The 26,673-nt window shown below is 49.3% G+C and overlaps 3 protein-coding genes across 8 annotated transcripts; 2 read left to right on the forward strand and 1 right to left on the reverse strand.

Annotated features, from left to right (window-relative positions):
- The first annotated feature begins 7,621 nt into the window (after window positions 1–7,621).
- MMP19 (matrix metallopeptidase 19) lies at window positions 7,622–13,232 on the forward strand. The gene is made up of 9 exons (XM_040491793.1): window positions 7,622–7,828; window positions 8,147–8,232; window positions 9,138–9,268; window positions 9,505–9,720; window positions 10,201–10,446; window positions 10,880–11,005; window positions 11,603–11,767; window positions 11,930–12,057; window positions 12,237–13,232. Exons 1-9 carry the CDS (start codon window positions 7,739–7,741, stop codon window positions 12,690–12,692), a joined length of 1,644 nt encoding a protein of 547 aa, XP_040347727.1. The 5' UTR covers window positions 7,622–7,738; the 3' UTR covers window positions 12,693–13,232.
- Window positions 13,233–13,405: 173 nt separating this feature from the next.
- On the reverse strand, window positions 13,406–17,876 carry LOC121040962 (transmembrane protein 198-like). Of its 3 annotated transcripts, XM_040491794.1 has the most exons (5): window positions 17,645–17,875; window positions 16,381–16,640; window positions 15,207–15,788; window positions 14,633–14,790; window positions 13,406–14,511 (listed from the first exon to the last, which is right to left on the reverse strand). In XM_040491794.1, exons 2-5 carry the CDS (start codon window positions 16,553–16,555, stop codon window positions 14,374–14,376), a joined length of 1,053 nt encoding a protein of 350 aa, XP_040347728.1. In that variant the 5' UTR covers window positions 16,556–16,640; window positions 17,645–17,875; the 3' UTR covers window positions 13,406–14,373. The 3 variants fall into 3 exon arrangements, with proteins under 3 accessions (XP_040347728.1, XP_040347729.1, XP_040347730.1); XM_040491795.1 differs by lacking the exon at window positions 16,381–16,640 and having other exon boundaries at window positions 17,645–17,876; XM_040491796.1 differs by lacking the exon at window positions 17,645–17,875 and having other exon boundaries at window positions 16,427–16,528.
- A 489-nt stretch (window positions 17,877–18,365) lies between these two features.
- On the forward strand, window positions 18,366–26,455 carry DNAJC14 (DnaJ heat shock protein family (Hsp40) member C14). Of its 4 annotated transcripts, none has more exons than XM_040491790.1 (8): window positions 18,366–18,517; window positions 18,705–19,222; window positions 19,675–21,140; window positions 23,886–23,992; window positions 24,200–24,319; window positions 24,930–25,090; window positions 25,173–25,275; window positions 25,476–26,455. In XM_040491790.1, exons 3-8 carry the CDS (start codon window positions 19,731–19,733, stop codon window positions 25,684–25,686), a joined length of 2,112 nt encoding a protein of 703 aa, XP_040347724.1. In that variant the 5' UTR covers window positions 18,366–18,517; window positions 18,705–19,222; window positions 19,675–19,730; the 3' UTR covers window positions 25,687–26,455. The 4 variants fall into 4 exon arrangements, with proteins under 4 accessions (XP_040347724.1, XP_040347725.1, XP_040347723.1 ...); XM_040491791.1 differs by having other exon boundaries at window positions 19,074–19,222; XM_040491789.1 differs by having other exon boundaries at window positions 18,366–19,222.
- The last annotated feature ends 218 nt before the right edge of the window (window positions 26,456–26,673 follow it).

Here is a 26,673-nt window from a genome sequence, read left to right on the forward strand (position 1 = left end):
CACGTGAATATCCCCACAGCAAGATCCTTAATCGCATCTGTAAAGCCCCCCCTTTTTTTAAAAATATTTTTATTTTTGAGAGAGAGAGGGAGAGAGTGTGTGTGTGAAGTGGGGAGGGGGAGAGAGAGAGGAAGACACAGAATCCAAAGCAGGCTCCAGGCTCCGAGCTGTCAGCACAGAGCCCGATGCGGGGCCTGAACTCACAAACTGTGAGATCATGACCTGAGACTAAGTCAGATGCTTAACCAGCTGAGCTACCCAGGCGCCCCTGTAAAGCCCTTTTTGACATGCAAGGTAACATATATAGAGGTTCTGGGGATTAGGACATGGACATGTTTGGGGGCCATTATTCAGCATAGCTCTGTGTTACAAAGAACCAAGAGCAAGGATGCATCTGTTCTTGTGGAACCAGAAGAGAAGCTATCATGAGCCCAGGTGTGTTCTTCCCGTCTCTCCTCTCCTTTTGCCTCCAACCTTCTGTTTTTTGTTTCTTTCCTAGCAATAGGCTTCCTCTCGTTTTTGTCCTGAGAGGCGGAAAATAGCCACAACTTACTGCCTGAGCTTTACATGTTTCAGATCCAGTCACATAAAGAGATAAATGTATTTCTTTTTCAGACCCAACTCCTGGGGGATTGGGAGGAATAAAACTGCTTGACTCTGTTGTCTATCTCTGGTTCACTTAGCAGGTCTGAAGGACAGAGTTTTACATAGCATAAATATGGCTGCTTGCAGTCACCCATTTGACCATGTGGAAGGGGGACAGAGAAGAGGTAATCATTGTGAGATGGACAAATTTCCCACCATATTTACATACATATACCTTTAACCTCTAAGCATGTATTTTCATAATCTACTTGGGGAATTTTGGTAGAAATTTTAAGAAACACCAATAGATTCAGTAAGTGAAGCAGCAAATGACAAATTAATACAATTTTTGCCAATGGTCAGTTCTTTTATTTGCAAGGGTACAGTTGATTAGTCAGAAAAACAACTCTTTCTACTTGCCCTCAAATAAATGCCCTTAATCCAAGCTAGGATTCTTAGAATCCTTGAGTTCTCACCCTTTTACTTGTTTCTTTTTCACTCTCTTTTGTCTCTGGCCACCACCATTGGCCTCATATCAGAGGGTTAACATGCTTGCTTATCAATTTTATCTGATTTTATTGATCACCATGGATACTCTGGTCAGTGGCCAGCCTTAATTTGTGGCCAGTGATCAACTAGATATTTTTCTATCTGTTCCAGCTCCTGTTTCTTTTCTTTTTAAAAATTTTTAATGTTTTTATTTATTTTTGAGACAGAGAGAGACAGAGCACGAGCAGGGGAGGGGCAGAGAGAGAGGGAGACACAGAATCTGAGGCAGGCTCCAGGCTCCAAGCTGTCAGCACAGAGCCTGACACGGGGCTCGAACTCATGGATTTTGAGATCATGACCTGAGCCGATGTCGGACGCTCAACTGACTGGGCCACCCACGCACCCCACCAGCTTCTGTTTCTAAATATCTCCAAATCTTTCCTCCCAGTGTGCTCCTATCCCGCTAATATCTGGCTTCCTTTTTGTTTTGTTTTGTTAAGTTTGTTTGTTTGTTTATTTATTTTGAGAGACGGGGGGGGGGGGGAGAGCATGAGCCAGGGAGGGGCAGAGAGAGGGACAGAGAGAATCTCAAGCAGGCTCCACGCTGATAGTGTGTGGCTTGAACCCATGAACTATGAGATCATGACCTGAGTCAAAGTTGGACAACTGACTGAGCCACCCATGCACCCCTGGCTTCCTTTTTGAAAGCAGGAAGTTATGTATCATCTCAAGTTTTTACAACATGGAGCATCACTCCTATAATAACACACACACACACACACGCACACATGCACAGACACGCTAAGGAGTGTTACAAAAACGGGCAACAGGCAAATGCACACATCATTAAGAATAGCTTCTGGATTAAAAAAAAAAATCTGAGAATACAGCCTTCTTTAGGATCCACAGTCTTCTTTTTCCATTATCTTTTTCTATTTCCCATTTTTTTAAAGTTTGTTTTCATTTATTTTGAGAGGGAGAGAGCAAGTGGGGGAGGGACAGAGGGGGGAGAAGGAGAATCCCAAGCAGGCTCCGCATTGCCAGTGCAGGGCTCAACGCGGGGCTTGAACCTATGAACTGTGAGATCATGACCTGAGCTGAAATCAAGACTCAGATGCTCAACCAACTGAGCCACCAAGGCGCCCCTATAGTTCCCATTTTGAAAATTTCTTTCGCAGCTGAGGGGTAGTGCTCATTATGCCAAAGCTGCCTGCTGCTCAAACTGGAACTTTGACCCTTTGACACTTTAAAATCCTTTAGCACTTTCTTCCTCACTATCTGCAGGACATACTTCCCCCATTGTCAATTAATGAATTCACTAAAAAATAAAAACAGAACCAGACTGGTGAACCCTCCAGTATCCTTCTTAAGTAAGTTAGGAACAAAACATGGGCTGCAAAGGAGAGCCTGCTCCCTTCATGCCTCGCCCATCAAGCACAGCCTTCTTACCCTGCCCTCCCCACCCCCAGCCCTCTCTGCGGTTGCTGGCCTGGTGGATGCAGAACTGGGTTATCCCTGGGTCTCCTTTCCCCCATCTAGTTACTACCCTCTTCAAAGGGGGAAGTCAGTGCTGAAGTCCTTCCTTTGCCAAACCCCTATCAGAGCTTTTTGCCAATACATAAGGGAGCCAAACATGAACTTTCCAGGCCCATGACAGTCCCCAAACATTACAACAGATCTGTTTCCTGGGATCACAAAGTGAGAACAGGAGGCCAGAGTGTTTCCCCATATCCTACTGCCCTTGCAAAAAACAATAAAAATTAGTTTGGTTTTCATTAAGGAAAAAATAGTCATTCCCAGAAGGAGCAAAAATCCTTTGTGATATCATCATTTCGTTATAATCCTAGATGCTGAAAGAACACTTAAGCTTTTTTTCCCCTTTAATTTAGTCACTTCAAAAAGAAAAAGTAAACTTGAGGGGCACCTGGACGGCTCATTTGGTTAAGTGTCTGAACCTTGATTTCGGCTCAGGTCATGATCTCACGGTTTATGGGTTCTCACTAGCAGTGCAGACCCTGCTTGCGATTCTCTCTCTCTCCACCCCTTCCCTGTTCATGGTTGCTCTTTCTAAATAAATAAATAAATAAATAAATAAATAAATAAAAATAAATAAACTTAAAAAGAAAAGTAAACTCTATACCCAATGTGGGGCTTGCATTCAGGACCCCAGGATCAAGAGTGTATGTTCTATAGGGATGCCTGGGTGGCTCAGTCCGTTAAGTGTCTGACTTCGGCTCAGGTCATGATCTCACAGCTCATGAGTTCAAGCTCCGTGTTGAGCTCTGTGCTAACAGCTCAGATCCTAGAGCCCGCTTCTGATTCTGTGTCTCTGTCTCTCTCTCTACCCCTCCCTTGCTCTTGTTCTGTCTCTCTCTCTCTCTCAAGGATAAATAAACATAAAAAAAAAAGAGTGTATGCTGTACTGATTGAACTAGCCAGGTGCTCCCACTTAAGCTTTTTATTCCTCTACTCCCCTCCTTATTCTGGAGGCTAGCATTGATCCCTTCATGCATCCTTTTGGCACTGTCCTGGGTAATGGTATAACCAGCAGAAGCCTCCAGCAATCTCCAGGGGAGTGCTGTGGGATAATATTTTCTTCTGTGAATTGGGGTCAAGGAGCAGATCTTGGTCTCCCTCACAGGAACTAAAGAACTTAAGGATTTGGGTCTGATGTCCTCTCAGCTGAGCCAGTTCAGGCCAGTGCCCCAGTGGGTACATGTTTGAAGAGCTATGGGTGGGTGGGAATGCCCACGATAGGGGAATGTTTGTAGGGTTCTGAGGAAGTCTGGAGCATCCTGGGAACAGAATGAGCTGGCCCAGGCCATGAGCCATCTCCAAACCCCTCCCACGTCTCCTGTCACTAACCAGTTCCAGCTGTGCACGATCTAGCCCATTGCTTCCCATCTGGCTTCTAGGAACTCATGACTAATTAAAGGAGTGTGTGTTGGGGGGGGTGGGGAGGTCCGCTTAAAAACAGAGGTTTCCAGGGTAACAGCTTGGAAACCTCAATCCCATTCAGCCAGGGAAAGTTCCTTCTCTCCTGATTCCCTCTGGGCTCAGGGGAAACAGGCCAGAGGCTAACACCACATTTCTCTAAATCAAGAGCAGTATCTGTGCCTGTGAGTTATAGCTTATGTTTTTCTCACCTCCAGTTTCCAGTTTCAGTTCCCAGACTTACCCTTATACCAGGATGTCCAGCCCTAGGAGCCACCCCATTCGGGTAAGGGTAGCTGTCGGAGAGGGTGGGTGGTGGTTTACACATTGGCTTCTCTTGGATTTAGAGACTTCTGCAAACTTTTGCCCCATGGCCCCTGATCACTAGAAAATACTCTCAGAATCTAACCTACTTCCTCCTGCTACCGTTTCAAATATTTTAATTAATAATATTTCTATACAAACTCTTCCACCACAATTTGTGGGCAGAGAGGGAAACTAGTTTGCAGGAAGGGAGCAAGCAAGCCAAAGAACTTGGGAGTTCTTTCTCTCAGACTCCTGTTCTCTTTTGGGGGCAGGCAGACCACATGTCCTAACCCTTTGCACACATCCCCATATCTCCCCCAGTGAGAGATGACAAATTCAGAGGCAAAAAGAGCTGGCCAGCCTGGCTCAGGGGGTGGGGGCTGGCGGAAGGGGTGGTCACCATGCCATTATGGGAAGAGTTAGTCATGCAATCCTTGACCACATGCCCCGCCTGCAGCTCCTGGCTCTGTAGGGGGGTTTTGTTTGGGTGCGTGTGGAAACTCTTGGGAAGCTGCGCACATCATCATAGCTTGAGCCTGAGCCTCTGCTGCTTCCTGGCTGTGTGACCCGAAGTAACCTACTAGACACTCGGTTTCCTTTTCTGTAAGAAGGTGATAATACCAGCCTGGTTGTTGAGATTTAAACGAGGTAAATTATTTGGCAGCTTTTACTAGTTTACTCTATTCTCTCCTGGCTCCTTAGCATCTAGAATGTGGTTTCATTCCCCCGGGGCCTTCCAAGGCAGGCCAGAGTGAGCACCTACCTTTCATAATAATAATCATCTCACTAACATGCTGTCACGCAGTCTTAAGCGTCTGCCCTGTTCTGTTTGTTTTTGTCTTTGTTTTCGTTTTTGTTTTTTACTTCTGTGAGAGAGGAGAGAGTAGTCTGCTATCACATTCATCTCCTTTCTTTCATATCCTCCTGCCTGTGTCCTCCTCTCTCCCCACCACCCTCAGCTCCTGTTCCTCCTCCATTATTTTTACTATTTCTTACCACTTTTTCTTCCATCCCAGCCCCAGTCTCCAGGGGCGGAGTCTGGGCAGGCGGAGCTAGAGCTGAACCACGGAGTTTCAAGTAAATGAGTCAAAATGTTGCTAGTGACTCTCTTCTGGGTAGAAGCGTAGAATTTAGTGGTGGTTTTCGTGTTCTTCCTTGCTTATTTTGGTATTTTCCAAATTTACGACGACGAGCAAAGGATAGCTTTTATTCAGAAAAAAGAGCAAAAACTTTAATCAGAAAGAAATTATAATATTTAATTGGACCATGTCCTGTTCTCAAAAAAAGAGGGAGTGAGGGGTGGAGGGTGGAAAGCAGGAGAGAAGGGCAAGGTTGAGAAAGAACCCTGCGGGGGGGCTGAATGGGAGCTGGTTCCTAAACTCTGTCATTTCCTGGGGACATCAGCCTTGGCGATGGCTTCAGTCATGGCCTTTGTCACTCATCAGTCAGAAGCTCTCTGTTCTTCCTGGCCTGTCACTGGCCATTTGGGACTTAGTCAGCTGATTGTTACCCAGTTGAGGGTTGGATGGGTCAGGGGGATCAGCGTCATCAAAGGAAACAATATGACTCAGGCGTCTCCCCCACCTCAACCCTGGAGTGTGAAGTGTACCCCTGTAGCCTGCCAGCCTTATAGCCTAGGGTGTGGGGAAGGGCTCAGAATTGGGATCCTACTGAGAACATGAGTTCAGTAACACTTTCTCCCAGTCTTACCCCTACTTCCCTGCACAACATTGTATGATGCATAAGTAATAGTGGAGCCCCTAAAGTTTCCCCTAAACATTTAAAGAGCAAAACTCTGAAAGTCATTAGTGTGGTGCATGGAAAGAGTATGGGTTATGGAGTCAGCAGAGGGATCTGAATATAGCCTAGATCAACTGGGAGCTCCGTGTCCTTAGTCAAGTTCCCTCTCTGGGTCTCCATTTTCTCTTACAAAAAATGTCCAAAAAAAAAAAAAAAAAAAAAGGCCAGAATAATTCCTCTGTCCTAGGAGGGTTGTGAGAATTAAATGAGATAATAGTTAAATCACCCAACACAAAGTAAGTGTTTTAAAATGTAAGTTTTTCAGGACCTGGGTGGCTCAGTCAGTTAAACATCCATCTTTGGCTCAGGTCATGATCTCACGGTTTGTGGGTTTGATCCCCATGTTGGGCTTTGCCCTGATAGAGCCTGCTTTGGATTCTCTGTCTCCTTCTCTCTCTGCCCCCTGGCCCTTCTCACACAAGCGTGTGTTCTCTGTCTCTCAAAAATAAAAAATAAAAAATAAACTTTTTTTTTTCATAAACAAAATGTAAGTTTTTCACTTCTTCCTTAAATAGCACTCAAGACCCCCTCTAAACTCTGGCTCCCAACCACTCTCCCACCCCAGTTATTTGACAAAGATTCATTAAGCACCACCTGAAGCATTGAGCTGGACTGAAGTAGGTACTAGGGAGTCAGTGGTGAATGAAGCAATCCAGACCCTGGAAAACCACTCAGTGAGCACAGTGGCTTTTCTCAGCTCTGCACTTTTACTCAAGGCCTGCACTGTCCGTGTCCCTCGGTACTGTTTTACTCCATCCAATTCTTAGCCAGGCTTCAAAGCCTGGTTTCTTGGCGAGCCTCCCCACAGCCCCATGATCCTTAGGATGGGGCATCTCCTGCCTGGCATCCTGGTTCCCCTCATTTCGGGTACTTGGGTCAGCCTTGCCACAAGCTTCCACAAGCTTCCTGTGGGCAAGCTCTGGCCTTTTACTTCTTTGTACCCTTGTTAACCCCCACCCCCACCCTGACATTATGGGCTCATGAAATGCTTGAAATAACGACTTTTTATTAAAGCAGACACAAGTAGGCTTCAAGAACATTTAAATTCCTAATTTGGTCTTGAGTACAAAGAAACTGAGACCTCATCTCTGATTCCTTCACCTGAAACCTAAGCTGCTTCCTACCTCTTCACTTTTATTTTATTTTTTTCCTATCCTAGAGCAGACAGGGACCTATGAATGTTGAAGATGAGGGGTTTGCTGCCCAGGGTTCCTGGGGCACAGGAATGTCCAACTCCAGGGGATAGCCATGGTCCCCATCCCTAGCTCTGCAGAGACTCTGCTTCTCATCCTGCCAGGATGCCCACCCCTGGGGCAGGGCAGTATGAAAAGTCTTCCCATCTCCAGCAGAGGACCCTGTGGGAATGGGCTGGGGGCCCTTCTTGATGGAAGCTCTGTGGCAGGGCAGGGGTTAATGGAGAATTGCAACATACCTCTGGGCTTAGTCACCTCCCACTGCCACTCCCCCCAATTCCCCTCCCCTTAAGTTTTGTAAAGAGGGCCAGAGACTGGAGAGTGGAAAGAACTGGAGGCAAGAGCCCCCCACCAAGCCCTACTCCCCAGGCTCCCAGAAATCTCAGGGCAGAGGACAAGGACAGCCTCTGGAGTTCCTGCCTAGTGGGACCATGAACTGGCAGTGGCTATGGCTGGGCTTCCTACTCCTTATGACAGTCTCAGGCCGGACCCTGGGGCCTTCAGGGAAGGAGGCAGCCGTGGTGAGTTCTCCACACCCCTCCCGGGGAAAGAGGGACCAAGGCCTAGGAAGGGATCGGGGTACTGCGCCACAGTCCCATCCAGGCCTCCATCCTGAACTTCAACGTGCCTCTCCCTTCCTTCCTCTACTTTATGATCTATTCTGGCCCATCTCCCACTCCTTGCCTTTGTTCTACCTGAGCCCCTTCCCGAAGGTGCCTCTCTCCTTTAATCCTTCCATGTCTGTCCTCCCCTATCCTTATGGATCTGCTAGATCACTGAGAAGCTTTACCCTAAGACTAACTCCCTTTTTATTCTGCTTACCCTGACCCCCATCATAGGATTACCTGTTGCAGTATGGATACCTACAGAAGCCTCTTGAAGGACCTGATGACTTCAAGCCAGAAGATATCATGGAGGCTCTGAGGTGAGAGGTCATAAGGCACATGCTGTAAAGGTTGAGGTTGCAAGGTCATCTTTCCTTCTTCTCATCTCTTCCTCTCCCCAGGCCCACTTCTGCCTGACCCAAATCCATGTCAGGGATCTAGGGAATAGGACACGCCACAGTTTGGGTCGTGGGGTGTGGAGTGAGATGGGGATCAAAGATGAGGAGCAGTCATTGGGTCTTCCTAAGCCCTAAGCATCGCTTTGGGGGCTCCATTCCACATCATATCCAATATACTATTAGTGACATCCCACATGAAGTATGATTTGTATGTAAAGCTATGAGTTCGGTTGAATTGGAGTTGAGTTGTTGACATGATGTTGCTTTTTGTAGACTTTTAAGTCAACATTTACTTATATTTTGAAGTTTTCTTTTTATATTTTGGATCTAACGGATAGTTTTTCTTTCTGCTTTCGGTTATGTTTACAGTCCCTTCAAAAACCATGATGCCTGACATGCCTATGGGATGAAATTGCCCCAGAGCAGGCTGGGCTGGGGGGGGGGGGTGTCTAGCCAGGAGGAGAAGGCTGAGGGAGGACAGGCCCTCAGGTGGGATCAGAGGTGGGAGAGTCTCCAGAGCAGGGGGACGGGACACTTCCTCAGGAGAAGGTTAGAAATTGTAGGGGAAGAGGGCTACACCTGAGGGAAACCTAACAGATAAGAGGCGGAAGATGGGGAGATGAAGCTGGAGTATCGCTATTTCTGCAGAACTGGAGAGAAAGTCCTAGTTATGAGGACTGGATACTGGAGTGACCCCATCAGCTTCAGAGATTCTGTGCCATTCTCTGCTACCACTTTGGGAAGCAGGTGGCCAGAGAGCTTTCCTCAGTTTCCAGTCATTCCAGATTCCCCTGCTCTGCTGGGCCCATCATTCTTCCTCTTCTCAGAGCTTTTCAGGAAGCATCTGAGCTGCCAGTGTCAGGTCAGCTGGATGATGCCACAAGGGCCCGCATGAGGCAGCCCCGTTGTGGCCTGGAGGACCCCTTCAACCAGAAGACCCTTAAATACCTTCTGCTGGGTGAGGACTGAGACTGGGAAAGGGAGGGAAAGGAGGGGGTGGCATGGCTCTGGAGTACAGGTGACATTGGGACAGCCGGGTCCAGCTCAGTGTTGAATGGATGATCACCTGGTGATTACCTGATCATCACCTGCCTGGAGACATAGCTTTGCTGAATGAATGACCAGACTCAGGGGATCTTTCTGGGGCTGGCAGGGGATCTGTGTTTCTAACCTATTTTCTGGTCTAATAACCAGGCCGCTGGAGAAAGAAGCACCTGACCTTCCGCATCTTGAACCTGCCTTCCACGCTCCCACCCCACACAGCCCGGGCAGCCCTGCTTCAAGCTTTCCGGTACTGGAGTAATGTGGCTCCCCTGACCTTCCGGGAGGTGCAGGCTGGCTGGGCTGACATCCGCCTCTCCTTCCATGGCCGCCAGAGCCCGTACTGCTCCAATTCCTTTGATGGGCCTGGTAGGTACCAGCTCTTGGCTCCCACATCACAGACCTCGAGATTATCTCTGTCCCCTTGAGCTAGTGACTCTGGAACCTTAATGTTCAGTCTGCCACCTATGTCCAACTGCACCCTACACTCTCTAACTACCTTCTAATATTCCTTTGGCGAGCAGTTGGTCACCTCCCTGGGGCCTTATCAAGCCTCCTCTTTGAAGGTTATGTCTTATTCCTTGGTCTAAGTTCCCCTTCTCAAGGCACATCTCAGAGAGGATTGGGCCGGAGAGAAGAGAGTGGTTGGGAGGTACAGAAACAGAGCGATGGGCATCCCAGAGAGAAGTGGTGATGATGGGGGATCTGAAAGGTGAGAGAGAGGCATGCAGGAGACTGAAAGTAGATGGAATTTTAAGGGAATGGAGAAATTGGGGTTTGTAACAGGCAGGGGATGCTCTAGCCTAGGAGACTCCGACCTCATTCCTGTTCACCCTTGCCTTTGTCCAGGGAGGGTCCTGGCGCATGCTGACATCCCAGAGCTGGGCAGTGTGCACTTTGATGAAGATGAACTCTGGACGGAGCGGACTTACCGGGGAGTGAACCTGCGCATCATTGCAGCCCACGAACTGGGCCATGCCCTGGGGCTTGGGCACTCCCGATATACACAGGCCCTCATGGCCCCTGTCTATGCTGGTTATCGGCCCCACTTCAAGCTGCACCCGGATGATGTGGCTGGGATTCAGGCTCTATATGGTTAGTCTTTTCCCCCAGTGATCATGAGGGTCAGTGTGACCAGCATCTCTTCAGGCTTATAGAGACAGGTCTAACCTCCATGGCAGGAACTGACTTGTCTTCTTCTCTTCCTCCTACCCAGTTATTCAGGCATCTTCATTTTCAGCAGCTGTTTTTCTGACACTTCCATGTCTGATCTTCCTTCCAGGCCTCTCTCCCCTCTTGCCCTTTCTTGGGGATGAAGAATGAATATTCCAGCAAACTTCCTTCTCCCTTTCTGGTGCCTGTCAACACTATCAATTGATATCAATATGATCTTGCTTCCCATCAAGAGAAATGCTCTAGGATTCCCTTTTCCCCTTTATACAGGGCCTCTGAGCCAAACTTACAGAAGAGTGGCGGGGGGTCAGTTGCTATGAGTTCTCTCCTTGAACAGCATCATGCCACCTTGCAGGGAAGAAGAGCCCAGAGACAGAGGATGAGGAAGAAGAGATGGAGCTCCCCACTGTACCACACGTGCCTACAGAACCCAGTCCCATGCCAGACCCCTGCAGTGGTGAACTGGATGCCGTGATGCTGGGTGAGGCCCTTCCCTTTCAGGCTATAGGTGGGCAGTGGCAGCAGCCCACTCACTTGAGACTTGGACAAATGGGAATGACATGGAACCTCAGCATGAGCAACAGGGGTTAGATACCCAGCAGAGGTTAGTGGCCATGGAAGGAGGCATGTGGCATGGGGAGGGAGGCTTCAGAGCCAAATTAAAGGTGGGTTAGGCAGGCATTTACCTCGGTTGCCTCCCTATAAGGGTCACTAAAACACATCTGCTAATCTAGCAAGATGGGGAAAACTATATTTACTGGGATGTCTATTAGAGAGCGTGTTATACATGCAGGGAAGGACAACTTGGAAGCTATTGGAATGGAAGGTGAGGTCCCCAAAGGGGAGCAGCTATCTGCAGGGCTTTTGTTTTATTGTTCGGAGCTAAACTGCTCTGAACAGCAAAGAGGCTGAACACGGAGTCTTCCTTCTCTACCTTTAATCTTCTCTTTGAATTAATGTTGAGTGAATTTCTGAGGGACCAGCCTGTGGGATGAAGGCAGATAATCAGCTTGTCTGAGGTATCCACAAGTCTTTATTTGACCCATCTCTTTTTGACTTGACACACTTTTGCTCTCAGGGCCCCGCGGGAAGACTTATGCCTTCAAGGGGAACTACGTGTGGACTGTGACAGATTCAGGGCTGGGTCCCTTGTTCCAAGTGTCTGCCCTTTGGGAGGGGCTCCCAGGAAACCTAGATGCTGCTGTCTACTCTCCTCGAACACAATGGATTCACTTCTTTAAGGGTAAAGGGACTAGTTTACAGTGTGTTACCTGAGGAGGGCCTACCATTAAAGAAGCCATAAAAGGGAGGGAGAGATGAGAAGTTCCTGGAAGGGTGGAATGGGAGGACCGAAAGCTATCACCTGAAGACAGAGATGACTTGTTCTTTCCTTACATGCACTCAGGAGACAAGGTGTGGCGCTATATTAATTTCAAGATGTCTCCTGGCTTTCCCAAGAAGCTGAATAGGGTAGACCCCCACCTGGATGCAGCTCTCTATTGGCCTTTCAATAAAAAGGTGTTCCTCTTTAAGGTAAACAGTTCAAAGCAAGGGCAAACAGCTTCTTAGGAGGGGTGGGCTACCTCACACTGAGAAGCCAACTTGCTGTTGAGGGGAGATCATCTGCAGCTGCGGTGGGTTGGGGTTAGACCTCTGGGGATCCTTAAGCTCTCTCCTCATCCTCTTCTCTTCCCTACCCACCCCACACCTAGGGCTCCGGGTACTGGCAGTGGGACGAGCTGGCCCGAACTGACTTCAGCCACTACCCTAAACCAATCAAGGGATTGTTTACAGGAGTGCCAGACCAGCCCTCTGCTGCTATGGGTTGGCGGGATGGCCATGTCTACTTCTTCAAGGGTAAACAGTACTGGCGCCTCAACCAGCAGCTTCGAGTAGAGAAAGGCTATCCCAGAGATACTGCCCACAATTGGATGCACTGTCGTCCCCAGACCTCAGACAATACTCCATTGGGTGGGAGCACCACTCCTTCAGGGACTGACAACTCAGCCATAGGAACAAACTTGGATACCACTTCCTCAGCCATAGATACCACCTTGAACACAGCCCCCTCACCCAGAGACCCAATCTTGGACATTACCCCCTCAGCCACAGTCTCCACCACCCTTTCATTCCCTGGTAATGTCACCCTCGCAGATGACAAGATGTGAAGCAAATGTCTGCTCACTAGGCAGGAGGGCTGCACCAGGGGCATGCCATAGACCCCAGGCCTCTAACTCCTAGCCACCACTTCTCTGTGCTCTTTCCCTCCTGGGCAGGACTCCCTAACTCTGGGTCAGCCTCTAGACATTTTTCTTCCATTCTAGATAGCACTTCCAGCTGTGTTATCTATTCTCTGGAAGACAGTGGTAGAAGGAAGGCACCACTCAGGCCCCTGGCTTACAGGCAGCAAAGCTGGGAAGCTAAATGCCTGGGTCCTGTTCTTCCTAGATAAAGTGCAAGGAAACAGCATGGCCAGTAAAATGAGCAAGGGCTTTGGAACACTTGAGAATCACATTTACTTGCTGATGACTTTGGACAAGTTAATTAACCTCACGGAGCCTCAGATTCCCCATCTGCAAAATAAGGTGGACACCAATCCTGCAGGGTTATTGCATTAAATGAAATACTATTTGTGAAGTATATGGCACAGTGTCTGGCACATTTGTGCTTAATAAAGGCTAACTCCATGTTCATTAGAGAGGACTGAACAGTTCTTCCTCTGGCTGTGTGTGTGTGTAGCTGTGTGTACCGTAGTCCAATCTGATAAGATCATATCAGACCTTTAGGGGACAGAGGACTTGTCAGTCTGGCTAACTGGGGATGCAAAAAAAGAAAAAAGAAAAAAGAAAAAAACAGCAACAGCAGAGGCTGGACTCCCTGGTTCAGTGTTCAATGCCATTTTATTCACGTGCTCCCATATTCTTCTTCCTTCCCATCCTAGCTTTGTTGCCCAGGGGAGGAATATATCTTCCTTCATGCTGTCTGGGGAACCAGGGAACAGACTTTGAGCGGGAGAATCAGAGGAGGGAGAGTTAGAATGGGTTAGTGGGTGGGACAAAGTTCTAGTTAAGGAGATTAGCATCACCTACAATGAGAAGCAGAGAAGGCACTTGTCTCCTGTGCAGCCTTGAAGACCAGGCTACTTTGGGCAAAAGGGCAAGACTCTGGCATGTGGGCCAATGCTTTCTCCTTGGGGCAAATAGCCAGCTTTTGGGGGAGGCAGGTGCTGTTCCATACATTGCCCCATCATCTTCCCTACATTAAGGAGGGAAAAGGAAGCACCATGGAGGACAGTACTCCCAACTGAGGTAGGAGAAGGAGGCTTGAGCCTATGGGACTCGGGAGTAAAGGCTAACCAGGAAGCCAACTACCTTTTAATGAGAGAGGCCTAGGGATTAGGTGATCCTAGAGTTCCTCTGTGTCCTTCTCCCCATCAAAAAGCTATCAAGTGCTTTAGTGGGCTTCCTGATTTGCAATAGGTCCTAAAACAACAAAACTCCTTATTTTACCATTGTGAGGCACACCAAGGCAAGTATATAAAAGGCTATTTGGGTAAGGGCTCTCCTTGGTTTAAAGGGAATTAGAAAGCCAGTTACTTTAGGGACCAGGGCACCTCTATTTTTGGAAGAGGTAGGTTCTCCTACTTCCATTCTTCTCCCCTCCCCACAAGATTCTCCTTTACCTGTCCCTGAAACATATCCCTACAGGGTTGGTCTGGGTTGGAGTACAGATTCTATCCCCAATCTGAGAGGTGAGGAAGTTTGTGTGTGTGTCCTGTGGGCTCAGGCCTTGCACATTTGGGTGTTCCCAGGCTCTTGCTGGGGTGGAAGCCTCAGTGGAGGTTTAGGCTCAGGTATGGGTGGAACCAGAAGGTGTGGTGAGGGGTACAGTGGAACCACAGTCAGAATCCAAGTCCAGGACGGTGTGGGGGGCTGTGGCCCGGGTGCCTGGTCCCAGTTGGCGCTCTCGAAGGCTCTGGAGATAACTCTGGAGAGGCACAGGGCAGAGAAGGCAGAAGGAAGGGCCTAGGTCAGAGCCCCCCCTCCCACCCTGACCATCCCTGAGTGCCCTCTGCCCCATCCCCAGGTGTGCCCCTCCCCTCACTCACAGGAGCCAGACTATCAGCAGGGCTCCGGCCGTTGTGGGGGAGCTGGCGCCGGTAACTGCCCTCACAGAGCCCCACCCCAGGGGATGTTCGGTGCCACTTGGCCTCTTGCTGGCGGATCCGAAGGAGTTGAAGATGCCTTCGCTGGTGGCTCAAGACCACTGCTTGGGAGGGGGCAATACAGACTCAGGCCTCTTTAGACCCTAAATCCCACCCCCAAACACACTCACCCTCTACAGAAACCCATTTGTTCTTCCTGTTTTGGGTCTCTCAAACCTCATCTTTCCCCTGGTTATTCTAAAAGAAACTCTTCTTTGGAATCCTCCTACACTTTCCTTCTGGACTTCCCTGAGATATTCCTTTCCTTCTGTAACGGTCCCCAGTAACTAACTCCTCCTTATTCCCTCTGACAATTTTTCCTCATTCTCACCCAGACCGTTGGTTCCTCCAACTCTAACTTTCTTTCGATGCCCTGCCCCATTCACCTTAGACACTTCCCCCCGCTTCCCCCCATCAAGTCTGGGAACTGGGGATATGGGCACAGGTTAGCTGCTTCCGTACCATGGCACTAACTCACCATTGGCGTGGCCTCCATGTTCCTCATCCATGAGCTTCCACTGGGCCAGGGCCCCAAGGGCCCCCAGGGCTGGCCAGGTGCCCAGCAAGACCCAGCTATACCAGCAGAGAGGAGGCAAGGCTGGAAGTGCCTGCAAGCGTTGGCCCAGCCGACTGCCCAGTGCCAGCCCCTCTAGGAAGTAGTCAGCACAGGCTACCAGCACCGCAGCACCCAGCAGGGCCGTGCCCAGAACTGTGAATGGACGTGGCCACCGAAGCGTGAGCAGGGCTCCCAGCAGTGCCAGCCCCACCAGCCCCCCAGCTGGCACCCAGGCTGAAGGTGGTTGGTAGATGGGCTCTGTGCCCAGCAGGGCCCCGGCACCCAGGGTTAGGCCTAGCAGGAGACCAGTCAGGAAGAGCCCAACGCTGCGAACCAACATGGTGACCAGGCCACAGAGGAGTCCGATGCCCAGCGCAATGCCCGCGCTCACCTCCAGGCTCAGCTGTGTCTCTAGCACTCGTTCCTTGTGGCACAGCAGGAAGATCACCAGAGCTCCTGACAGCAGGCCCGAGAGAAACATTACTGCCTTAAAGCAGCGGTAGCCTGGGAAGGGAGGCAGGAGGCACTGAGAGACAGAAAGGGGGCATCTACACGGATGGCTCTGATGAATTACAAGGGAGAGGAGTGGCTAACGAGGAGCAGAAGACAGGAGCAGCAACCCAGGGACCACAAGGCAAGGGGTAAAAAGGGATCATCTCAGGGAGGGCAGGGACCTTTCAAAACCTGTGAGGGGTGGGAGGAAAAATTACGAGGAAAGATGGATATGTTGAGGGAAATAGCTATAGAAAAAAGGTTTAGTCCTTCCAGGGATGGCAGAAGGAATCAGCACAGGCTGATTCAGGTTATTGGGGAAGGGTTGAAGAATCATGGAGGATAATGTGGGAATGGAGTTTTGAGGTAGGAGGGAAGGGTGAAGTAAGTGATAGTTGCCAGGGGTCAGAGTCAGGGGGCATGGATGTGTGTGTGTGTGTGGGTGGACAAGAAGAGCTGGCAAGAGCAGCAGGGGCTACACTGAAGGTAGGCATCCCCTAATAGAGGAGTAGAGGTGGCCTAGGAGCAAAGAAGAAAGTTCCCATCATCCTTGAGAGTGAGAGTCTTGGGCAGCTGCCCCCCAGAATCCTGGCCCTGCCCTCACCGAAGCAGCAGTAGATGATTCCAAAGCAGCAGCAAAGAGCACACACCAGGGCGGGTGCCAGTTCAGGATTGTCCTGGGGTTCCAAGACACATCTTGGGTCTGGAGGCTCTGGGAGTTGTTGATTAAAGGGCCTGGGGTCAGAGGTCATGGCCAGGGGCAGCAAGGCTTCCTCCATGGCCGAAGAAAAGGTGATCACAGAGGGGAAGGTCAGTGTCAGCTCCTCTCATCCATCCATGAATGGCTTGAGGGGGTTGGGAAACCTGCAAGGGGGTAGGGGGCAGGAACTTAGGTGCCCATGAATCTTGAGGATTCTGTACCCCTATTTCTTACGAAGAAAGGCCCATTTCAGGAGGGAGCATGGACTTGCTGGGGTAACTGAAAAAATCTACAGGAGTGGGTCAAGGGGAGCTGGCTGTCTCTTTACTAACCTCTGAAACAAGGACACTAAGTGAAACTTAAACTAAAATCTCATAAGGTAATGAGACTTTGTTCCCTAGCTTTCCAGGGTGGGAAGAGTCAGAAGTCCTAAGTGGGTGGAAGGAGGGGCCCAGGGGCATTAGTGGGACTGGTAACTGAAGGTTCAGCCGCCTGTTCGAGCTAAAAACAAAGCTTGCCCAATCTGCAGCTGGAACTCAATACGACCCTACCGGACTGGGAAAGGTGGGGTTAATCCTGGGGGGGAGGAGGAGAAACAGGAGAATGAGTCATAGTGGGTCTCTGGACAGCTGCTCCAACCCCAGGGAAGGAAGACGTAAAAAGAAGCATATCAAAAAAGTTTGGGACAAGGAACCAGAGACAGTTCCCGCACTTTGTCAAGGTTCTGAAGCCTCCGCTTCATAGGTAGATGGAGTTAAGCTGGGGGAAGGGGTATCCGGCCACAGTCCAATTCCCATGGTCCCTCTTGGACTAAGCAGGCACCTTGCCCGCAGACATCTCACATCCTGGTAGCCTCTTGCTCCTCCCCTCAGGACACTGATGGGACTTTTCCTCCCCCCCCCCCTTTCCCCAGGGGTGTTAGGGTTGCCAGTGGGGTTTGAATTCAGTTCCTGAAAGGAGAACACCAAGGAAGGGCTGGTTTGGGGAGCACTGTGGGAGTGGGGTAGGGTGGATGCAGGCACTTTCATCTGTCTTCTTTTGGACATCAAGGTCCTAACAGGCTGGAGGGTTGGCGTGGGGAATCCCTGGGGCTCCTCACCTCAATCCGCTTGGAAGTCTAGGGACCCTAAATAAGGAGAGGGTTGGGGAAGGAGTGTTAACTACTCACCACCCTGCCAGGACTCAGGAGAGGAGGGGGTAGAAGTGCTTCCCTAACCCCCCTGCTGCATCCTTGCCCGGAGGTCCTAGGCGTCGGGGCGGCTGTCGGGCGTGGGCACCCCCAGGGCCACTCTGTTCGTTGCCCCCCTAAACTCTTGCAAGTCGTAGCCCAAGCCCTGAGAGCTAAATGCAATCAGCCTAGGGGGTGGAGGAAGGGGACAGGGTGTGTGTGTGAGGGTGGGGGAGTGGGGGTGACATCACGGGGCGGGCCCCTCCAACTCTTTTCCCTATGTGTGGGGGGACCCAGTTTGCCCACTGATCTAAGCTGGGACCAGAGACCCCCGCAACCATAGCAGGGAAGGGTTTGGGGGCACCACACGAAGTTGAAGAAAATGTCTCTGAATACTTAGGCGAGAACTCGACAATTAGAAGCTCTCAAAGCCCCAACGGGGGTCCCAGCGCCCCCCTAGTCCCGGCTTGGTTTCTTCCACTTCCCAGAGAATTGGAGTATTGTCTTCTGGAGAACCTGGTGGTCGAGACGGGGACCCGGGGAAGGGGCTTTTACAGGACTGGGGGCGCCGGCGAGGGGCTCATGGGCGGAAAAACTTGCGGAGCAAGACGGGCTCTGGAAGGGGGACTAACGAGAGAGGCGTGTGCAGAGGAGGGGACCGACAGAGAGGGGACCCAAGTCTGGTCTGCGTGGGGGCGGGGGCGCGTGTAGACGTCGACCGAGAGCAGCTCGGTATGCAAATGAGACGCAAAGCAGCATGCAGATGAGTGCAGTGTTTTTTGGCACTCCGCTCGGGTCCTGAGCCCGGCGGAGCTACGTTCCTGGTCGCCTGGAATCGCTCCGTGACCGTGCCTGGGAGCTGCGTCCTGAGGGGTGGGTCTGGGCCGTGGGAGCTGTAGTTATACCGGGCAGTTCGCCAGCTGGGTCTGGCGCTGGGGAGGCCGAAGATTGCTGGGAAAGAAGGGGCAGTGCAGGGAGGCCAGGGTGGGGGCTAGCCCGGGGCGTCCTCCCCGCCGCTCCACCTCCGCATGATACAAAAGGTCCTCTGTCCTCGCTACAGGCAGCAGGGAAAGGATCGGGGCGGTGGCTCCTCTACGCTCCCTGGTTTTGTCTGCAAAGGAAACAGACTGTGGCTCGGTGGCTATCCTCTATCTCCCAGTCTCTACAAAGCCCAAGAATACAGCCAGAGGAACCCTGAAAAAATCTGCCCCCAGTCCGCAGGCACAGCTGCAGCGCCCACCAGCGGTGCAGCCAGCGGGGATAGGACTCCAGCACTCGGAGGGCGGCAGCAGAGAGCCCTTTAAGGGGAGGGGCCAGTGTTCCCTAGGACCGCCTCCTCCGATTTGACTCAGCGCTTGCTGGACTGGCTCGCGCCTCCGCCAACCGCCTTTTCGTTTCCTTCCCGTCTCTTCCCTGGTGACCCCGGAAGTGGAAGTAACCGTAGGTCGGTGGCCACGGCGGGGACGGAAGGCGGAAGCAGAGCGTGAGCGGGAGGCGGAGCCGGGGGAGCTGCTCTCGTAGCTCCCCCTGGCCCTAGGCCCAGCTGCTGGAGGGGGAGGAGTTACCGCCGCTCTTCCGGTACGTTACCTTTACCCCCTCTACCCAGCCCAAGGGTTTCCTGGATGTCTTTCTCAGCTGCAACCCTAAGCTCGGTCCCCCAGGTTTTTCTTAAGAGCCGCGCGGTCCCCACCCTTTCGGGCAGCCTGCGGCACCCCTTTCCGGTCGTCTTTCCCTTTTTCCCCCACGAGTGACCCTAGGACCACACCCTTTACGGTACCTCCCTCTTTCCCAGATTTTGGTTTGTAGCTTTCTGGGGGAAGAAGAAAAACTAAGGGGATTTGGAGGAGGGGAGGGAGCATGGTTGTGGTTAATGGAGTATTTGCTTATTGCTGGGGACAACGAACGCTCCAGAAGAATCTGAGAAAACAAGGGAGGTGGGTGCATTAACTGTATCCCCAATTTAAGATAATTTAGCCCCTCTCTTTGTGTCCTATACTTGATCATCCTCCACCTTAATACCTTCGTTACAGGCCTCAGAACTTATCATGATGGCTGTGACCTAAAATCCTCAGGAAGCCCCGGGGTCATGGCCCAGAAGCACCCCGGAGAAAGAGGGTTGTGTGGAGCCCACCACAGTGGTGGCGCCTCCCTCAGGACTTTAGGATCCTCTGTGGACCCTGAAATACTTTCATTCTCAGGACTCAGGGACTCAGCGAGGCCTGCTTCTAATGGTACCCGCTGCCTCACAGAGCACTCTAGTCCTAAGTACACACAGCCCCCAAACCCAGCCCACTGGTCGGATCCAAGCCATGGCCCCCCAAGGGGTCCAGGACCCCCTAGGGATGGAGAGGACCCTGATCAGAGTGAGGCATCTTCAGAGGAAGAGTCAGGAGTGGACCAGGAACTCTCAAGAGAGAATGAGGCTGGGTACCAGGAGGATGGGAACCCTTCTTTTCTTTCCATTCCATCTGCTTGCAACTGCCAGGGAACCCCTGGAATCCCTGAAGGGCCTTACTCTGAGGGAGGAGATAGCTCTTCTAGCAACTTTTGCCACCATTGTACCTCTCCAGTTTTGGGGGAAGATGAAGAGTTGGAAGAGGAATATGATGATGAGGAACCTCTTAAGTTCCCCAGTGATTTTTCACGTGTGCCCAGTGGAAAGAAACCACCTCGGAGACAGCGGCACCGCATTCCAGCCAAGGAGGATACTCGGGAAGGTGGACGCAGAGATCCCAGGTCCCCTGGCCGACATAGGCTGGGCCGGAAACGAAGTCAAGCAGATAAGCGCAGAGGCCTGGGATTATGGGGAGCAGAGGAACTGTGTCAGCTTGGACAGGCAGGCTTCTGGTGGCTGATTGAACTGCTGGTATTGGTGGGAGAGTATGTGGAAACTTGTGGCCATCTCATCTATGCATGCAGGCAGCTGAAAGGCAGTGATCTGGACCTTTTTCGAGTCTGGGTGGGAGTCTGGGCAGGGCGGCTGGGGGCCTGGGCCCAGGTGATGTTCCAATTTATGAGCCAAGGATGTTGCTATGGGGCAGGGCTATTAACCCGTTTTCTTAGGCTACTGGGTGCTTTGCTCCTCTTGGCTCTGGCCCTCTTGTTGGGCTGTCTACAGTTGGGCTGGCGGTTTCTGGTGGGACTGGGTGACAGGTTAGGCTGGAGGGGTAAAGCCACTTGGCTCTTTTCTTGGCTGGATTTTCCCACCCTGCAGCGTTGCCTGATTCTGCTGAGAGATAGCAGGCCATGGCAACAGTTGGTAAAAATGTTTCAGTGGGGTTGGCTGGAGTTGCCTTGGGTCAAGCCAAGGACTGACAGGCAGGGGAATGCACCTATAGCTGGTGGTCGCTACTGCCAGCCTGAAGAAGAAGTGGCTCGACTCTTGACCATGGCTGGGGTTCCTGAGGATGAGTTAAATCCTTTCCATGTGTTGGGGGTTGAAGCCACAGCATCAGATACTGAACTGAAGAAGGCCTATAGGCAGCTGGCAGTGATGGTGAGTATTCCCTTCTGTTTCCTTTTCCTCTTTTGTTAAATTTTCTTTTCTTTTTTTTTTTTTTTTTTAATTTTTTTTTTTTTCAACATTTATTTATTTTTGGGACAGAGAGAGACAGAGCATGAATGGGGAGGGGCAGAGAGAGAGAGGGAGACACAGAATCGGAAACAGGCTCCAGGCTCTGAGCTATCAGCCCAGAGCCCGACGCGGGGCTCGAACTCACGGACCGCGAGATCGTGACCTGGCTGAAGTCGGACGCTTAACCGACTGCGCCACCCAGGCGCCCCTAAATTTTATTTTCTATTCCAATTTTAGGGAGAGTAGAATAAAGAGAAGGCAGAGTAAAAAGTCAACTTGAAGCTGGAGTAACTTTAATTCTTAGGAAACAGTCATAAAGACTTTTTCCCCTTCACTATGGGATCTGACTTTCCCTTCATTTTAAGTTTTTTGTCATGAGATTCTTAATAAAAAGAAATGAACCTAGTGGTTCAATGTTGGACCCCTCACCCTGGAATTTCCAGGTGAAGTCCCTCTAACTAGGGTGGAGAAAAGGCCTAGTCAGATAGCCTGTCAATTCCTCTACCTTGAACAAAAGAGGGTTTTTTGAACATGGGGAAATCCAGCTAACTGTCCCAGAGAGGCAAATGTGGACCTAGAGTGGGAAAGTTCAGGAAATGCATGTGATTATTCCAGGACCAGGTGAAAGAAAACGTATTTCAGGACCAGCAATGTAGAGTGGGAAAAGGAAAGAGAACAGAGCATAAACCATAGAGAGGCGTGTACATATGTATGTCATACGTGAAGATACAGTTGTCTGGTTTTTTTTTTTAATTATTTTTTAATGTTTATTTAGAGTGTGAGCAGGGGAGGGGCAGAGAGAGAGGGGGAGAGCGAATCCCAAGCAGGCTCCACACTGCTGGTACAGAGCCCAATGCGGGGCTTGATCTCACCAACTGTGAGATCATATGACCTGAACTGAAACCAAGAGTCTGATGCTTAATTGACTGAGCGAGCCTTAAGTAATCTCTACACCCAACTTGGGGCTTGAACCCACAACCCCGGGATCAAGAGTCACAATTGCCTTAATGACTGAGCTGGCCAGGCACCCCAAGATAGGGTTGCTTTTGTTGATAAGAGGGCATGGTACAGATGGCAGTTGTGATGCCCCATATGCTTCAGGGAAATGGTTTAACACGAGCATGCAATCAAATTGCTATTAGTAGATATTAGGTAATTATTTTTAGATGTGATGATTATTGCTATTTTCTGTAAGTTAAACTATATTATGAATATTAAGTAATGTGTGTAAATTCCATTGGGGGCCTATTTGAGTGTATGGAACTGGACTGGTAAAAAATCATGGTGTGTAAATTACCTCAATGATTGCATGACACCAAATAGGAATGAGTAACCAAGGTGTCCATTAACTATTCAAGACACAGTAATATACCAGGTGTGTAACTTAGCAGAGGACTAAATTAGTTTGGTGGGAAATTCATGCCCCTTAGTGGATAGACGGGGGCATATTCTTAAGAGTGGGGAACAACAGCTTATACTCAGTTAGATACTAGTAGTAGAGCTCTTTTCTCCCTTTCATGTCTTTCTTTTTTTTTAAGTTTATTTTTTGAGGGAGAGAGCACACACAAGCAGGAGAGGGGCAGAGAGAGAATCCTAAGCAAGCTCATGGGGCTGGATCCCACGACAACGAGATCATGACCTGAGCCAAAATCAAGAGTTGGCCGCTCAACCCAACCCAACCCAACCCAACCCACTGAGCCACCCAGGCGCCCCTCACTTTCATGTCTTTTAGCAGATAATCCTCTCTTGGGAAATATTGTCACAAAATTTTTCATTTTCAACTTATTTTCTTGGAGTAGAAACGGAGTTAAGTCCCCCAATCTTCAACACACCTGTAACACATGTAAGAATTCTTCCTTGTTCTGGGCCAGTGTCTGTGGGCTTCTTTTATGGAACCTCTCACTGCCCTTATTAGGCCCAGAGTGACCATGACTAAAAGGCTGTTCTCTAAGCTTAGATATGTGGGAGATTTAGCAGCATTCTATTTATTTGGCATCATCAGGAGACTAGCTTTATTCTGTACCTTTGGAAAATAAGGATGGGAACAATCAAGAAGCTGTAGGAAGTAAGGATACTATTTGTCTTAGAGAAAAGGTTGAAAAGTGGGTAAAAGGCCTGTGAGGATCACAATATGCTATATTTCATTTCGGGGACAGAAAGGCAAACTGTTGTAGGAAGTATATATGAGAATTTTCTAGTTAAAAAAGAATGAGTTTGAGGATATAATATCCTTGGAATTCTTTATGATTGATGATAAAGCTAAAATGTGAGGGCTTAGTATATGTATACCAGGTAGTGTATACATCCCTGTTTGCCTGGGATTGAGGGTTTCCTGAGACATGAACTTTCAGTGCTAAAATTGGGACAATCCCAAGCACACTGAGATGGTGGATCACCCTAATGCCAAATTCTGTACTATGTACATCATGTGTATTCTCATTCGATACTCCCAATAATCCGTGATAGATACAATATTCTAGGTCATATAGCTAATATAAGACCTGGGTCTTGATCCTGAAACTATTTGCAGAGCTAGAGCAATTATTTATCTAGGTGTATTGACTCTCCAAAAGGGTGGTCAAAGAGAATACTTTGATATGAGGTTATTTTGACCTAAGATGGGGAGAGAGTTGGAATGGATTTGTGAGGAAATCTTTGTCTTGGTAGGTTCATCCTGACAAAAATCATCATCCCCGGGCCGAGGAGGCCTTCAAGGTTTTGCGGGCAGCTTGGGACATTGTCAGCAATCCTGAAAGGCGGAAGGAATATGAAATGTAAGTGGGAAATAGGAAAGTGGGGTAAATGAGTAATCTTCAGTAGTAGAGGTCCCTGGACTTGTGGCTGGAGGAGGCTCTCTGAGGTGGAGGGAATTGGGGTTGCTTATCTTTCTCGCTGGCCAGGAGCCTCAAGAGGCTAAAAGATTCATCTCCCTTTGTCCCTTGCTCAATACCCTCTCATTTACAAAGGTTTTCTTCTCTTAGGAAACGAATGGCAGAGAATGAGCTGAGCCGGTCGGTGAATGAGTTTCTGTCCAAGCTGCAGGATGACCTCAAAGAGGCAATGAACACTATGATGTGCAGCCGATGCCAGGGAAAGCATAGGTATGAAATAGGACAGGAATGGGACAGCCACAACTTAGGGATTGGGTAGCCAAAGACCTCCTTGTGAGTATTTCTGGTAGTTGGGGGATATAGATGATGAGTAAAAAGACCCTGAGGTTTCTGCTTTTGCCATCGTATCAAGAGATTGGGGATTTGAATTAGCAATAAAAAAAAAAGTTATTTTTAGATTTAATATAGAAGGCTGAGGGTAAGGGTGTTTGTAGGCATATGTAACAACTGAGTGGAGATAATTTTAGATCTTTCAGCCATCTTTGTTAATAACTAGGATATTAGGGGTGCCTGGGTGGCTCAGTCGGTTGAGCGTCCGACTTTGGCTCAGGTCATGATCTCACAGTTTGTGGGTTCGAGCCCTGTGTCGGGCTCTGTGCTGACAGCTGAGAGCCTGGAGCCTGCTTCGGATTCTGTGTCTCCCTCTCTCTGCCCCTAATCCACTCGCATTCTGTCTCTGTTTCTCAAAAATAAACAACAAAAAAAAATATTATACACTTGATCTTAGCCAAAAGGCTGAGAAGTGATCATAACGATGATACTATAGCAACACCGTAGGCTTGACAAATTAAGGAATTTTTGTTGTTGTGTTGGGTTGTAGGAGGTTTGAAATGGACCGGGAACCTAAAAGTGCCAGATACTGTGCTGAGTGTAATAGACTGCATCCTGCTGAGGAAGGAGACTTTTGGGCAGAGTCAAGCATGTTGGGCCTCAAGATCACCTATTTTGCGCTAATGGATGGAAAGGTGTATGACATCACAGGTATACTTCTGTTCTCTAGAAATATGGGCTTATGTACGCTCAAAACTATAATGTTTTGGCTAATTATTTCTCATGCTTGCAGAGTGGGCTGGATGCCAGCGTGTAGGAATCTCCCCAGATACTCATAGAGTCCCCTATCACATCTCATTTGGTTCTCGGATTCCAGGCACCAGTGGGCGGCAGAGGTAAGTATTATTTCTTTCAACAGTCTACCTGCTATTCTAGTTCTGAGTATGATTTCAGACGACATGCCGTTTAGGACACCTAGATGTCTCACCCTTAAGAAGTCTGGCAACTGACTTAGTATGTCTTTAACTTAGGTATAAACAGGTAACAATATAACTCAGTATTTCTTGCCTCGTTATGTCTTCTATTGTCCCCTCAGAGCAGCCCCAGAAGCCCCTCCTGCAGACCTTCAAGATTTCTTGAGCCGGATCTTTCAAGTACCCCCAGGCCAGATGTCCAATGGGAACTTCTTTGCAGCTCCTCAGCCTGGCCCTGGGGCCACTGCAGCCTCTAAGCCCAACAGCACAGTACCCAAGGGAGAAGCCAAACCGAAGCGGCGGAAGAAAGTGAGGAGGCCCTTCCAACGATGACACCCCTTCTCTTCTTTCCTCAGATCAATGTCAGGGAGTCAAAAGGGCTGTGTATAGCACAGGATGGAGTTTTGATTTGTTTATTTTTAAATATTGAAAAAAGGGAAAATTTTAAGTTCAAATTGTTCACTCAGTACCTGTAGGAAGCCCCAGAACCACTCTCCCTCCTCCACCAGCACCTAGGAACTGAAACTTGTCTTTAGACAATACCAAAGAAATAGGGGGTGGCTAGAGCAAAGAACCTAGAGCCTGGATCTGGGCTGGACAGTATCTCCCATGGTAGCATGGGAACTGGGTATTTCCCTGGGGTCTGTATGCCTTTGTCTTTTGCTTCTAGAGCAGATGACACTTCCCCCCCTCTTTTAAAACTGTAAGTCTATCTGATTTCCTGACCCATTTCAGGAGGGAGCCCCCTCCTTTACCCCAACATACTAGTTAAAAGACAGAACAAGAAAGCATGTAGCCCTAATTATAGGAGATTATACATAGAATTCAAAGAGTGGGAACTCTACATTTTTCCTGACATTCACCTTGTGGGTAATCACCCAACTTCATGCTTGTTTGCTGCAGGGATGGCCAAAACTGATAATTTTTAAAAAGCAGACTCATGCCCTCTGCCCTTGGGTGAGAGGGAAGGAAAAAGGGGCTCCCAGCAGCCCCTTTATGATCCAAGGGTTTGTATTTTTTTAAGTTTGTTCATATTTGTATGTACATATCTATTTAAAGCCAGGGGATTATCTTTCTATAAATATATAACTGGCAACCTGTATCTTCCCTTTCTTCTTTGCCCATATAGTGGAGCCCTTTTTCTCACTTGAGAATCCTTTTCCTACTCTTAGCTGAGAGTGAAGGGCATCTCCTACTGGACCAAGGGAGAGGGGATAAAAAAAAAATACCTTAGAGAAGTTTTATACAGAAAGTTACTATTGTTTCTTCCCCAGTCTTATGAGGACATTTCCCAACCCTTTATGCTGACCGAACTGTAGT

The sequence above is a fragment of the Herpailurus yagouaroundi genome, unplaced genomic scaffold (assembly GCF_014898765.1).
Source record: "Herpailurus yagouaroundi ecotype Mexico unplaced genomic scaffold, PumYag 182, whole genome shotgun sequence".
Classification (NCBI taxonomy): domain Eukaryota; kingdom Metazoa; phylum Chordata; class Mammalia; order Carnivora; family Felidae; genus Herpailurus; species Herpailurus yagouaroundi.